Source organism: Thamnophis elegans, chromosome 4, assembly GCF_009769535.1.
Source record: "Thamnophis elegans isolate rThaEle1 chromosome 4, rThaEle1.pri, whole genome shotgun sequence".
Classification (NCBI taxonomy): domain Eukaryota; kingdom Metazoa; phylum Chordata; class Lepidosauria; order Squamata; family Colubridae; genus Thamnophis; species Thamnophis elegans.
The window spans coordinates 118,678,081-118,691,204 of NC_045544.1; the positions used below are offsets into that span (position 1 = coordinate 118,678,081).

The 13,124-nt window shown below is 42.8% G+C and overlaps 1 protein-coding gene across 1 annotated transcript in view; it reads right to left on the minus strand.

The window, feature by feature from the left end:
• Positions 1–13,124, minus strand: part of LOC116508497 (myeloperoxidase-like) — a 33,485-nt gene that overhangs the window by 6,960 nt on the left and 13,401 nt on the right. The window contains exons 4-9 of the mRNA XM_032217144.1: positions 11,779–11,954; positions 10,912–11,035; positions 8,654–8,783; positions 5,976–6,164; positions 2,896–3,211; positions 788–948 (exon numbers count right to left, since the gene is read on the minus strand). Coding sequence (XP_032073035.1) covers positions 788–948; positions 2,896–3,211; positions 5,976–6,164; positions 8,654–8,783; positions 10,912–11,035; positions 11,779–11,954 — 1,096 coding nt within the window. The remainder of the gene's footprint in view (positions 1–787; positions 949–2,895; positions 3,212–5,975; positions 6,165–8,653; positions 8,784–10,911; positions 11,036–11,778; positions 11,955–13,124) is intronic.

Genomic DNA, 13,124 nt, shown 5'->3' on the forward strand with positions numbered 1-13,124 from the left:
GCTAAAACATAAGAATGGTTACAGAAATTGGGTATGTCTAGTTTAATGAAAAGAAGGACTAGGGAAGACATGATAACAGTCTTCCAATGTCTCAGGGGTTGCCACAAACAAGAGGGAGTCAAACTGTTCTCCAAAGCACCTGAGGGTAGGACAAGAAGCAATGGGTGGAAACTAATCAAGGAGAGAAGCAACTTAGAACTAAGAGAAATTTCCTGACAGTTAGAACAATTAATCAGTGGAACAACTTGCTTCCAGAAGTTGTGAATGCTCCAACACTGGAAGTTTTCAGAAGATGTTGGATAACCATTTGTCTGAAGTGGTGTAGGGTTTCCTGCCTAAGCAGGAAGAAGACCTCTTAGGTCCCTTCTAACTCTTTATTTCTAAATTAAACTACCATCTATCGCCCAGTGGGATTTGTTTCAGTAAGGTAAAGCATTCAATATATTTACCCTATGTTTTAGAATTCCATATGTTATTTGAGGCGTTATTTATATAGACTAATGAGCCATTTTCTGACATGTGCTAACTTTGACAGCAGAAGAGGTGTGTGTAGGTTGTCCTTAATAGTGGAAAGTTCCGTTTGAATATTAAGAACAAGCCATGCAAGAAAAAAAGTTTGAACAAGACTTTTTCCCCCTTTATTCATTTATTTTCTAATTAAAAAAAAACCCCATCTATTTTGGACAGAGTATTCAGTCCTGCAATATCTCTTTGGATACTGATGTGTGAACAAAAAGTTATGTAAAAGCAGCAAAAGCTGTGAGATAAACATGAGAACATTCAATACCTGATTGAAAGCACCAATGATCTTCCGTGTTTCTTGATAGAGTCTCTCTCCATCCCAATGGGGATTCCACATCTTCAGTTCCTTGGCTATCCGGTTATGCTCCCGAAGAAAGAGAGTTTGCATAGCTATCAGTCCCAGGTTTTCATTGGCCCTTCCATCTCCTGCAAAGTTAAACCATGACACGTTCTGTTTGGTTTTAGCAATTGAAGCAAACAATCTAAAATAAATAATCTAAACATTTCAGAAAGGAAGCTGGAAAATGTTCACTTTCAGGATTACTCTCCGCAATCTAGAGGTTATGTGGATTTTTGCAGCCTAAATCTGGTACCCCTAAGTAAATGAATTTGGCTGGAACATGTTGAATGTTGGTTGTGGAAGGAGGCATCTGTCCCAGGGATGTTCACAGGGAAGGGTATAAAAACTGGGGCCCATAACTGTGCAACTGAAACCTCACTCCTTTTTATGTGCAACGTCCAGCAGTGGCTTTCCAGAATTTCAAAACGGCCTTTTCTTGTTCCTCCTAAAGTTGTTGGAGATGTAACCTGGGGGTCTTCTGATTGCCAGACAGACTCTTATACATCCAAACTCTAATTCCTCTCTGCCTCTTCTTATATCATCAGAGTGTTACTTATTTCAGATGGTAAGAAGGTGTCCAGTTCAGGTCATATCCAGTGGTGGGATCCTGCCAGTTTAACAACCGGTTCGGTGATCGCGTGCTTCATGCGCGTCAGCAGTTTTAACAAAACTTACCTTCCTCGTTACTTCTGGGGAGTAACACAGCTGAGGCGCAGCAATCCACTCTGCCATGCGAATCAGCTGAGAGGGTATAGGTAAGTAAAGCGCAGGGGTGGGAGGGAGGCCAACCTGATCATCGGAGCGAACCAGTTCGCTCCCCAGCTGATCATTGGAGCTACCAGTTCACCCGAACTGGCTGAATCTCACCCCTGGTCATATCCCTAGTGTGATTAATTAGCTAGACATTAGACATTAAAGCTGAACTTCTGCATCCCAAAAACACATCTTGGCCATGCTGGGGTATGGATCTTTACCAAAGCAGGATATTGGGGGACAGTATCCATTGTTATGTACTTTGGATATTTCATACCGCCATTCACATATAACTTGCATGCAATGCCCCAGAACGCAATGCACAATATGACTGATTTATTAAGTTTTTAAAATAAAGTTTTATAAAAGTTCTTAAAAATCTGACTCTTCCCCCAGGCCTTGGGTCAGATTGGACAGCGAATTCTGTGGGTTGTTACTTTTTAAAACAAACGGTTCTTCTTTCTCCAAATGCCTAGGTTATTATTTGTACTTGTTAATACAGGTAGTCCTCAACTTATGACCATGACTGAGTCCAAAATTTCTGTGGTTAAGTAAGTCCTTTGTTAAGTTAGTTTTGCCCCATTTTACAACCTTTCTTGCCAGAGTTGTTAAGCGAATCACGGCAGTTGCTAAGTTAGTAACACAGTTGGTAAGTGACTACCCCAATGACTTTGCTTGTAAAAAGTTCACAAAAGGTGATCACATGACCTTGGGACACAGCAAAGGTCATAAGTAGGAACCAGTTGCCATGCATTTGAATTTTGGTCACAAGACCATAGGGATGGTTATAAGGCAGGGGTGTCCATCTTGATTTCACTGAGGGCCACATCAGCGTTGTGTTTGACCTGGGGGGGGGGCAGGTGGGTGTGGCCAGGGTGGGCATCGTCAGCATGACATCACTTGTGTCAGTGGTGCCTATGGTGGCCCAAGTGTTCTGCCAGTGAAAACGGAGCTCAAGTGGGCCCCACACACAGCCCTCCCAAGCTCCAAATTTGCTGGCAGAGGCACTCCGGGCCAGTCCTTTGCTGTTTTCACAGTGGCCCCACAGGCCGGATCCAGACCTCGGCCCTTGAGTTTGACACCCCTGCAATAAAGGTTATAATTGTGAAAAATGATCATAAATCACTTTTTCCAGTGCCATTGTAACTTTGAACAGTCACTAAATGAACTGATGTAAGTCGAGGACTACCTGTAATATTCTTATTACTGAACCTCTCACAGAGTCACTTTGATGCTGGGTGGTCTTATAAATTGAATACATCAATTAAACAAATAAATACCTGCTTGAAAACATGGGATTTTGGCAGTTTTATTTGTATGAAGACAGATGCTATTGGAGTTGTTCTCAAAAGGCATAAGGGCCAGTCCGGCATCGCTGAAGTTCTGATTGATTGCCATGAGACCAAGTGAGTTGGTTTGGTCCCTCAAAGTCCTTGCTAGAGGTTCTTGACTCCCATACACAGCACTGGCATCCACGAATGAGGTGATTGAATTGAGCTGCTCGCGAACAAATGTTGTGGGGTTGCACACCGCAGCTGTCCTAATGAATGGCAGGCAGATGCCTGGAGTCGTAATCCGTGGATCTCCAGGGGGGATCTGTATAAAAAGATCACTAAGTCAGGTTTCTGATCCCAGTCTAATCAGCATCTTTTTGAAATAATTTTATTAACCTTCAGAGGTGGGTTCCTACCGGTTCGACCCAGTTTGGCCGAGTAGGTAGTAACTCGGCCGCCCATGGACCCAAACCGGTTCTATTTTCGGCAGCGCCATATTGGTTTTTTGTTCTGCGCATGCACAGAACAATCTTCATTGCCGAAATGTAATCCCCCCCACCTTTCTAACATTCTGCACATGTGCGCCAAACCGGCAGCAATGCTTGTAACAACCCACCCCTGTTAATGTTATCATAATTTTAAATGAAAACGAAAATAAAGATGATAGGAAAATGGGACAGAGAGAGAAAGGGGGAAGAAAAGTGTAGGTACGGGGGGGGGGGGGGGAGGAGAAAAAGCATTGACTTCCAAATTTTTTCACCCAAGTCCCCTTTGTCCCAGGACTGGGTGATCTTAAACAAGGCGTATGTGGACACAATAAGGGCAGAGACATAACAGTGTTTTGCTGCTCTTACCGCTATGAGGTAGGTCTTAGTAGCAGCTCTAGGTTGTGTACAGAATACAATAATAGCCTTACCAATTTACAATACAATACAATAGCAGAGTTGGAAGGGACCGTGGAGGTCTTCTAGTCCAAACCACTGCATAGGCAGGAAACCCTATACCGTTTCAGACAAATGGCTATCCAACATCTTCTTAAAGGCTTCCAGTGTTGGGGCATTCACAATTAATCCACTGATTAATTGTTCTAACTGTCAGGAAATTTCTCCTCAGTTCTAAGTTGCTTCTCTCCTTGATTAGTTTCCACCCATTGCTTCTTGTTCTGCTCTCAGGTGCCTTGGGGAATAGTTTGACTCCCTCTTCTTTAACCCTAACCCTAACCCTAACCCCTGAGATATTGGAACACTGCTATCATGTCTCCCCTAGTCCTTCTTTCTATTAAACTAGACATACCCAGTTCCTGCATCCGTTCTTCATATGTTTTAGCCTCCAGTCCCCTAATAATCTTTGTTGCTCTTCTCTGCCCTCTTTCTATAGTCTCCACATCTTTTCTACATCGTGGAGACCAAAACTGAATGCAGTATTCCAAGTGTGGCCTTACCAAGGCATTATAAAGTGATATTAACACTTCACATGATCTTGATTCTGTCAATTTAAAACATTATACCTGAACTCTTAATAAAATAAAAATTAAATAAATAATTCATTGTTTTTATTTTAAGAGTTCGGGCACAGGGCTTTAAATTGGTAAAGTGAAAAGATTGAGGTTTAATTCATTCATTCATTCATTGGAAAGATAACAAAAATCTCAAAGGAACAGTTCTGATGGACGACTAGGTCTTTTTCTGCTACCCGTTTTCTATGTTTCTATATTTTTCAGGTTCCGGCATTTAAAAATAAACATGCTTTTAAAGACTTTGATTTTTCAGTTGATTTTTAATACCATAAGTGGTGTTTTTTAAAGTGGTTTTTAATTTTTTTTAAATCTCATGAGATTTCAAGTCTAATAAGACGCTGGCAGGTCGGTGAAAAAAGCTTGCATTTCACACCTTGCAAATTTAATTTTTCAGTATAGTTTGTCAATCAACTTATTTGATTCACTTATAGTCAATGAACTACGTGGGTCCAGTAAATAAGATAATTGACTGAAGAAGTGAAATGTGTAAGCCCAGTATCATCAGAAATACATCTATCTATCATCTATCTATCTATCTATCTATCTATCTATCTATCTATCTATCTATCTATCTATCTATCTATCTATCTCTATCATCACATTTATATGGCCACACATCACTCTGGGCTATGTACAACAATCAATCAATATATGTGTGTGTGTGTGTGTGTGTGTGTGTGCGCGTGTGTGTGTGTGTTTATTTGTGCTGATAAATAAATAAAGGGAGACTAGTATAGATCTATTTCAAGCTATTTAGCTCTCATCAGCTAGCCATACCCTTACTGGGATTTGAACCTGGGCTATATTACATACTAGGCAGAAATCTTAGCCATTAGGCCACAGGCTCTTATCCGTTATCAGCGAAGAAAAATCATGTGTGTGTGTGTGTGTGTGTGTGTGTATATATATATATATATAATAAAACACACACACACACACACACATATATATATATATGTGTGTGTGTGTGTGTGTGTGTTTTTATTTGTGCTGATAAATAAATAAATAAATAAATAAAAAAAACACAAATATAACAAAGGCAACAGTAAAAATATTGGGTTTCTGTCGTGATAGACTCTTGTGACGAGCCGAAGGACAGATGATGGAAGCAGTTAGCTTCCTCCCATAATTGGGGCTTACCAGGGGTTGTAAAAATCTTATATATATATATATATATATATATATATATAATTCTAAAATTTTAATGGAATGGTAGAATGGTTAGAATGCAATATTGCAGGCTATCTCTGCCCGCTGTCAACTGTTCGATTGTAATCAGTTCCAGGATAACTCGGCTTTTTGTGCTCATTAAAATGAGAACCTAGATTGTTGGGGGCAAAATGCTGACTCTGAAAGCCACTTAGAGAGGGCTGTAAAGCATAACTATTTTAAAAAGACACTACAGTATTTTAAAGATACTATTTTAAAGAGACACTGTTTTTATGTTCATCTACTACCTTATCAAAACCAGGGAGAAATTCTCCTCAGAAGGAGGATCTCTCAAAGCTAAAATTGATCTGCAGATATTCCATGCTATACTCCCCCCCCCCCAGAGCAGAGTTTTCATTACCTTAATTGGAAAGGAAGGAGGTGCATAATTGCAACAATTTTCACAATTGTCATTACTGATGCTGTTAGGACCTAAGTCCAAGTCATGGTCAAGCCATTGCCCAAAATGCATGAATGCAAGAGAGCGTTGCCTGTCAGGAGTCACGTTCTCATTGGAAGTTGCGATGATCTCATTAGACACTCTCCGTACCTGCAAGGAAACACCCAAAGAGGATCAGATAAGCAATTCTATTCTGCCTGAAATCCCTTGTTTTCCTAAGTTTTCTTTCCTTAGAGTCCAAGTCCTACAAAGGGAATTAAAACTGCAGTATTATTCATATTTATAAAATTTACTGGCTGCCCATCTTACCATAGGGCAGTGTTTCCCAAACTTGGCAACTTGAAGATGTCCGGACTTCAACTCCCAGAATTCCCCAGCCAGCATTCTGGGAGTTGAAGTCCGGACATCTTCAAGTTGCCAAGTTTGGGAAACACTGCCATAGGGTAACTCTGGGCGGCTTATACTTACCTATAAGTTAAAACATGAAACATTAAAATCAGACATTAAAACCAAGGACACATGTGGAGGATGGGGGCAGAGTGGCGGTGAGTAAGTTCTATTATTACTCAATCAACCTTCTCCATTGTGCTGTTCCTCCACTAGGGCCCCAAGCCGACTGGAAGAGCCATGTCTTTAGGCCCTTACAAAAAGATAGGAGGGTTGGGACCAATCTAATATTTGGGTGGGGGGAGAGTCCAGAAGGCAGGAGCAACAGCAGCATAGGCCCTCCTCCTGAATCCCGCCAACTAGTATAACTGGGCTGACGGGACCCGCAGCATGCCTCCTCTGCCGACATGAGTGGGATGGGCCAATCCCAGAGGGCAAGATTCAGAGGTGGTTATTCAGCAGGTTCTGACCAGTTCTGGAGAACCGGTAGCGGAAATTTTGAGTAGCTTGGAGAACCGGTAAATACCATCTCTGACTGTCCCCACCTCCCATCTATTCTCTGCCTCCCGAGTCCCAGCTCATCAGGAGGAAATGGGAATTTTGCAGTAACCTTCCCCTGGAGTGGGAAGGGAATGGAGATTTTACAGTATCCTTCCCCTGCCACGCCCACCAAGCCACGCCTACGGAAGCAGTAGTAAAATTTTTTGAATCCCACCACTGGTGAGATGGTCCACCAAGTAACCTGGACCTGAAGGGTTTTAACGGTGATCACCAACAACTTGAATTGCACCCAGAAGCAGACGGGTAACCAATGCAGCTTGTGGAGCAGCAGGGGTTATTCTTGGGGCCCCAAAACCTGTGCTGTTGCACACTCTGCACCAGCTGTAGCTTCTGAATGCTCTTCAAGGGAAACCCCATGTAAAGTGCCTTACAACACTCCAGCTGTGAGATGACTGTAATGGCTACGGCATCACAGCTGGAAATAGCAAGGCGGAGGATCGTAGAGTCATCAAAACATATCAGCAGATGACTTGCTTTGATTGCCAGTAGCTTGACAGCATCTGAAGCACAACCCCTGTTCGGTTCAACTTAGATGCTGTTCTTCTACCTGCATCGAATCCAGGGATGGTGAACCTTTTGGGCTCAGGATGTCAAAAATTTGCGAAATGCCTCATTTGACTCTAATGGCAGGTCACACAAACGCAAACACGCGTGGACGCATACACATACGAAAGCGAAACAATTCTTTACATATTCATTTATTTTTTAAGAAGCAGCTTCAAGTCGCAGGAGGCCTTTGTTCTTGAAGCAACTTCAGAGAATGCTCTTCTGTGACCTCTGCGGCCTCTGATAACTGTACAAAAGCACCCTCCATTCTCGTGTGGCTTCTGCAGCCTTCAAAATCACTCAAAAATGGGGCATGCTTTTGAGAATAATTGTCGAGTGTCAGTGAATGCTGGCATGTCACCCAAAACATCGTAGTGGTTTGTCACCTTTGACACCCATGTCATAGATTTGCCATCACTGATCTAACCTCAGCACAAACATGCCACAACAACCTCTTTTTTCTGTTGTGTCCTTGTAAAGTTCTCCCCAATCCATTCTCTAAGGCACTGTCTTTCAACCTTGGCAACTTAAAGGCATGTGGACTTCAACTCCCAGAATTCCCCAGCCAGCATGCTAGCCTAGGGAATTCTGGGAGCTGAAGTCCACACATCTTCAAGCCAAAGATTGAGGAATTCTATTCTATGGTAAACAACACACAACGGCAACGGGGTGGTGGGGTTATGATCGAACCCACTTCATTAACCATATTATTGGTGGTAAAGTCAGGTGATTTGGAGAGGGGCGAGAAGATGAACTGGGCCAGTTGCTGTTGGCCACTTTAGACTGGTATAGGTATTGCTCTACGAGGGTCAGCTCATCCTATGCTAAAGCCAGCAATGGTTTCTCTTAAATATTCCCCCCCCCGCCCCCGCTGACAGGCTGCAAGAGGTTTCCAGCAAGGTCCTCTGTTCCAGTGGGAACAGAGATTGAATCTCATTGGCTAAGAGGTCTGACAGATCCCTTTAAAAGGGGATGCTGCCCAACCATTCCTCAGCCGGATGTTTACTTGACTTGCAATAAAGAGCCGTTGATTACTAAAGCCTTTTGTGCCTCCTTTACCTGATCTAACAGTTTCACCAGTGTCCCCTGATAATTCTCCAACTATAGGCTCGACCCAAACAGGTAGTTGACTTCCCATCACTTACCAGAGGGAGAGTATGTCCATGATAAAGTTGCCCGGCAATTAGTCCTCTTGGAAGGGATTTGCCATCTTCATATTCTGCTGGAAGCCAGCGTACATAGGCATGATTGGCTACTCCAAAATGTGGGTTCTCCCTAGAATGGGAAAATAATGTCATGCATGGGAGGTCTTTTGAGGAGGTCTCCATCACTGAATCAAATATGCTGGAACAATAATCTCTATACAAAAATGACCTCCTTTCCCTCCCTGAAGGTTGAAGTTTATCTAGTGGACAGGTTTTGTTCTCCCCTGAATGTTGAACAAAATGAAACCCCTGTGCAGGGGTGGGCTTCAAAAATTGCAGCAACGGGTTCGCTGCCCCGAAGCTGGGAGGTGTAGGCATGGCCTCGTCGGCCTCCTGCATCACGGGGGAGGGGTCATTTTTGCCTTCCCCAGGCTCCAGAGACTTTCCTTGAGCCTCCGGGAGGGTGAAAACTACTTCCCTCCATTCCGGAGGCTCTCCGGAGGCTGGAAACGGGTCCAGTAGGCCCATTTTCCTCCCTCTCGGAGCCTCTACACAGACCCTGCACTTACCTGACATGATGAACGGGCCACATCTTGGGAGGAGGGGGCAGGAGGGGGGCGTGCCCAGCCAGGGATGGCATTTAGAGGTTCGCTGAACTGGGCAGAATCCTAGCTAGATGATCGCCTGAACTTGTGCCTGAACCCCCAGCAGCTCACTCTTGTCCCTGTGTAAATATCCGTTTTGAGAAACTATAACTGATTAAATGTGCTATTTGAAAGCTTGCTTTAAAACTTCCCCCTTAAGAAATGAAATGAAGCTTAAAACTTAAAATGATTTGGATTAGAAATAAATAGAGCTTCTGATACGGATTGCCATGAACACCAATGACCCAGTGGTGCCTGCTATTTTTAAAAGAGGAAATTAAAAGGAGCCTGGAGGCTAAAAAACAGGAAGAACAGGAATTGGGTATGTCTAATCTAGTGAAAATAAATACTAGGGACGACATGTTTGAGGGGCTGCCAGAAAAAGAAGAGGGAGTCAACCTATTCGCCAAAGCACCAGAAGGCAAAATAAGAAGGAATGGATGGAAACTAATCAAGGAGAGACGCAATCTGGAACTAAGGAGAAATTCCCTGACAGTGAGAACAATAAACCAGTGGAACTGGGGGCTTTTAAAAAGAGACTGGACAGTCATTTGACTCAAGTGGCACAGGGTTTCCTGTTTGAACACTGAGTTGGACTAGAAGACCTTCAAAGTCCCTTCCAACTCTGTTATTCTGTCTGCTAAAATTATTATTTTTTCTCATAGAACCTGTTTATTTTTTAGATGAATAGCTCAGCATACAAAGATGCTTTACAGCCAATCAGACCAGATTTCCACCTAAGTGGTATTGGAAGAAATGTCCATCTGGGTTCACTTCCAAGTGGGGAGAAAGACACTGGAAACATGGTGGCTGCTTGGAAAGATGGTTTTAATGGTGGACAGGATCACATGACTTGAAGATGTTGGGTGAAGAAAAAAAAGGGGGAGAGATGCTGAGAATGCCTGAGTTTTATACCCTTTCTGGGCTTTTGAAATCGAACTTGTATTGATTGGTTGCCAGACTCCCATGGGGCCATGCAAGGGCAACTCTGTAGGCTGTCCGAGTCCCAGGCTTGGTTGAGCCTTGCTGGGTGATGTGATCTTCCCAGGTACCATGTGGTGGGATGGGTAGAGGGCTAATCCTATCTTTGTTGGATCTTGGGTGAGGGCATATGCCTATGAATAGAGCTAGCTATCTCTTTATCTCTTAAGTGCAGGACATCTGCTGTGGGCTATTGAGGATGGTGGGGGCTATTAAGAGTGAGTCTGTTTCCTGCCTAAAAACATGTTTCTCCATTTCTCATCCAGGGAAATATAATATTCTGCCTTTTTAATATAGAATATTTCGTTTTCCTAGGAGAGGATGCTAACTTCCTATAGTGGATAACTCAACTAGAGGTAAAGAAGGGAGAAATGAATGTTTTGCACCTTGAAGATGCTCAGGATTCTCACTGTACCCATCAAAATCCTTCCAATCAGCTTTCCCGCATTTTAGAGGGCTTTTCAAGTTGCAGAAGAGATGCCTTAAAAGGCTCCGGACACCAGTTTTGCTCCTTCAACATCTCTAATGCTTTGCAGAGGAAGTAAGCCTAAACTTTTCACCTCTTAACAATTCTGATTCCACAGAATCACCATATCCTAAAGAGATAAGCCTTAAGAAGCAGGAGTTGCATACCGATTGTTGCATTCACCAGTGATGGTCCGGTAAGGACTTTTCAGTGGACAATAGATTGGCCGTGTCACATAATTGCAACCAGTTGATTTGAAGAGTACCTCTTTCTGCTGTCTGTTTAATACATCTAAACAGGAAAAGAAATCCATTAGCAATCAAGGAATTGATGTAATATTAATTAATGTTAATTTAATTGCTAATTATCAATATAGGTAGTCCTTGATTTACGACTACAATTGGGACTAGAATTTCCATTGCTAAGCCAAGGTGGTTGTTGAATAAGTCATATCCAGTTTTATTGCCTTTTTTGCACAGTTGTGAATCACTGCAGATGTGAAGTGAATTATGTAGGTGTTAAGCAAATCCAGCTTATTGCGTTGACTTTGCTTGTTGGAAGCTGGCTGGGAAGATCACAAATGATGATCACATGATCCTGGGATGCTGCAACCATTGTAAATACAATTTGGTTGCCAAGCACCCAAATTTGGACTACGTGATCCGTGAGGTAGCTGTGAAGATCATAAGTGTGGGGTTATAAGTCATTTTTTTCCAGTGTAACTTTGTAACTTTGTAACTTTGAATAATTGCTAAATAAATGGTGATAAGTTGAGGACTACCTGTATTTTAACATTGTAAATTAGAGGCCAAGGGCAGTGTTTAACTGCTTGCATTCTGGAAATAAGTATTTTCTGGAGTCTAAGCTGACCTAACATTTGGAATTTTCTATTTCTTGTCCACTTCTCATCCTGTTGCATTACCTATCTAATTAAAAGTTCTGGAGCTTTCCAGAGCTGGAACATTCTCTAAAGGCACTGGGATCAGGTCCCGTTTTCATGAAGCCTCATAGGTATCTCTGGTTTTTCATCCTACCTGTAATGTTGAATGGTCTCAGATGCTTATATTTTAGTTTCTTCTCTAAGATACCCAAAGCGGTTTCCAAATAATTTGCAGCTCGGATTGCAGTCCTGGTACCTGCCACGGGTGCTTTTAAATATTTTATAAAATCAGAAGGGTGGAGATCATCCTTGTTCAAAGTTTCTTTTATTCTGGAAAAAGAAGTAGAGATGATGACAGCAACCACAATAGAAAATGCCATAAGAAATGTAGTTGTGTTTACACAGTGGCCCTTTTTAAAATAGCAGCAGGGAAGTTGCACCACAAACAGAGAAATAGACCGGAGGTATTCTTATTCTTTCATGTTATTTCGTTTCTTTCTAGGTAGAAAATCAACTATAGCCAAGCCAGCAGTGATAGGATTCAAATAATTTAACAATTGGTTCTCTGCTCTAATGACCAGCAGGGTAGGTGGGGCTGGGTGGTCATGTGACTGGGTGGGTGTGGCCAACTTGACGCCACTCACATCAAGGGGTGCTCCACTTTGCTTGACCTCTCAAGACCATGGGGATTCTGCAACAGTCATTAGTGTGAAAAACGATCATACGTCACTTTTTTTCAGTGCCATTGTCAACTTCGAATGGTCGCTAAATCAACTGTTGTAAGGCAAGGATTACCTGTACAAAAATACAAATAGCTTCTTTGCTTGCAAAAAGCTGCCCTAAATATTAATCATTAGATTAGAAATGGGGGAATACACACTGAAGATCAATGATAGCCATAGGCATCATGGAAACCTGTTGTGGCCCGGCAGGAGCCGTTGGAGCTACCACCAGACTCCGACAGTGAGGGGCCTTATGAGGATGTGGAGGACCCTGGACAGGGTTCCAACTCTGATCAGGGCGCAGAGAGACTGGTTGGCCACCAGGTGGCGCCTGAGCCTTGGATCAGTGGGGAGGAGACAAGAGAGAGTGATCCAGAAACTACCTGTGAGTTGTTCCGGGATGCACGCCGTCGAAGGGCTACTCAGCATTAAGAACAACTACGTAATTACAGGAGGTAATTATGCTCAGCTGATACTCATTAAGCTCCTCTCCAGATTATAAAAGGGACTGCTTGTGCCCCGCCCTTCTTGCAGAAGTCAACGTTAGGGACTAACGAGAAACAAACTTGGCAGGCTGGGTTGCTGCCAGAGTTTGTTTGCATTGCTGCCAAGGTTTGTAGGACTTGCTGCCAAAGTGCTTATCTCTTCGTTGATTTGGCTTTCAGCCACTGAGAGTCTGGACTTATTAAAAAACATTCTCATTTACGTTTGTCTCGGCTTTCGTTCCTGGACGGAGGAGGGGAGTCAGAACAGAAACCTAAACCTTTCTGTCTGAATA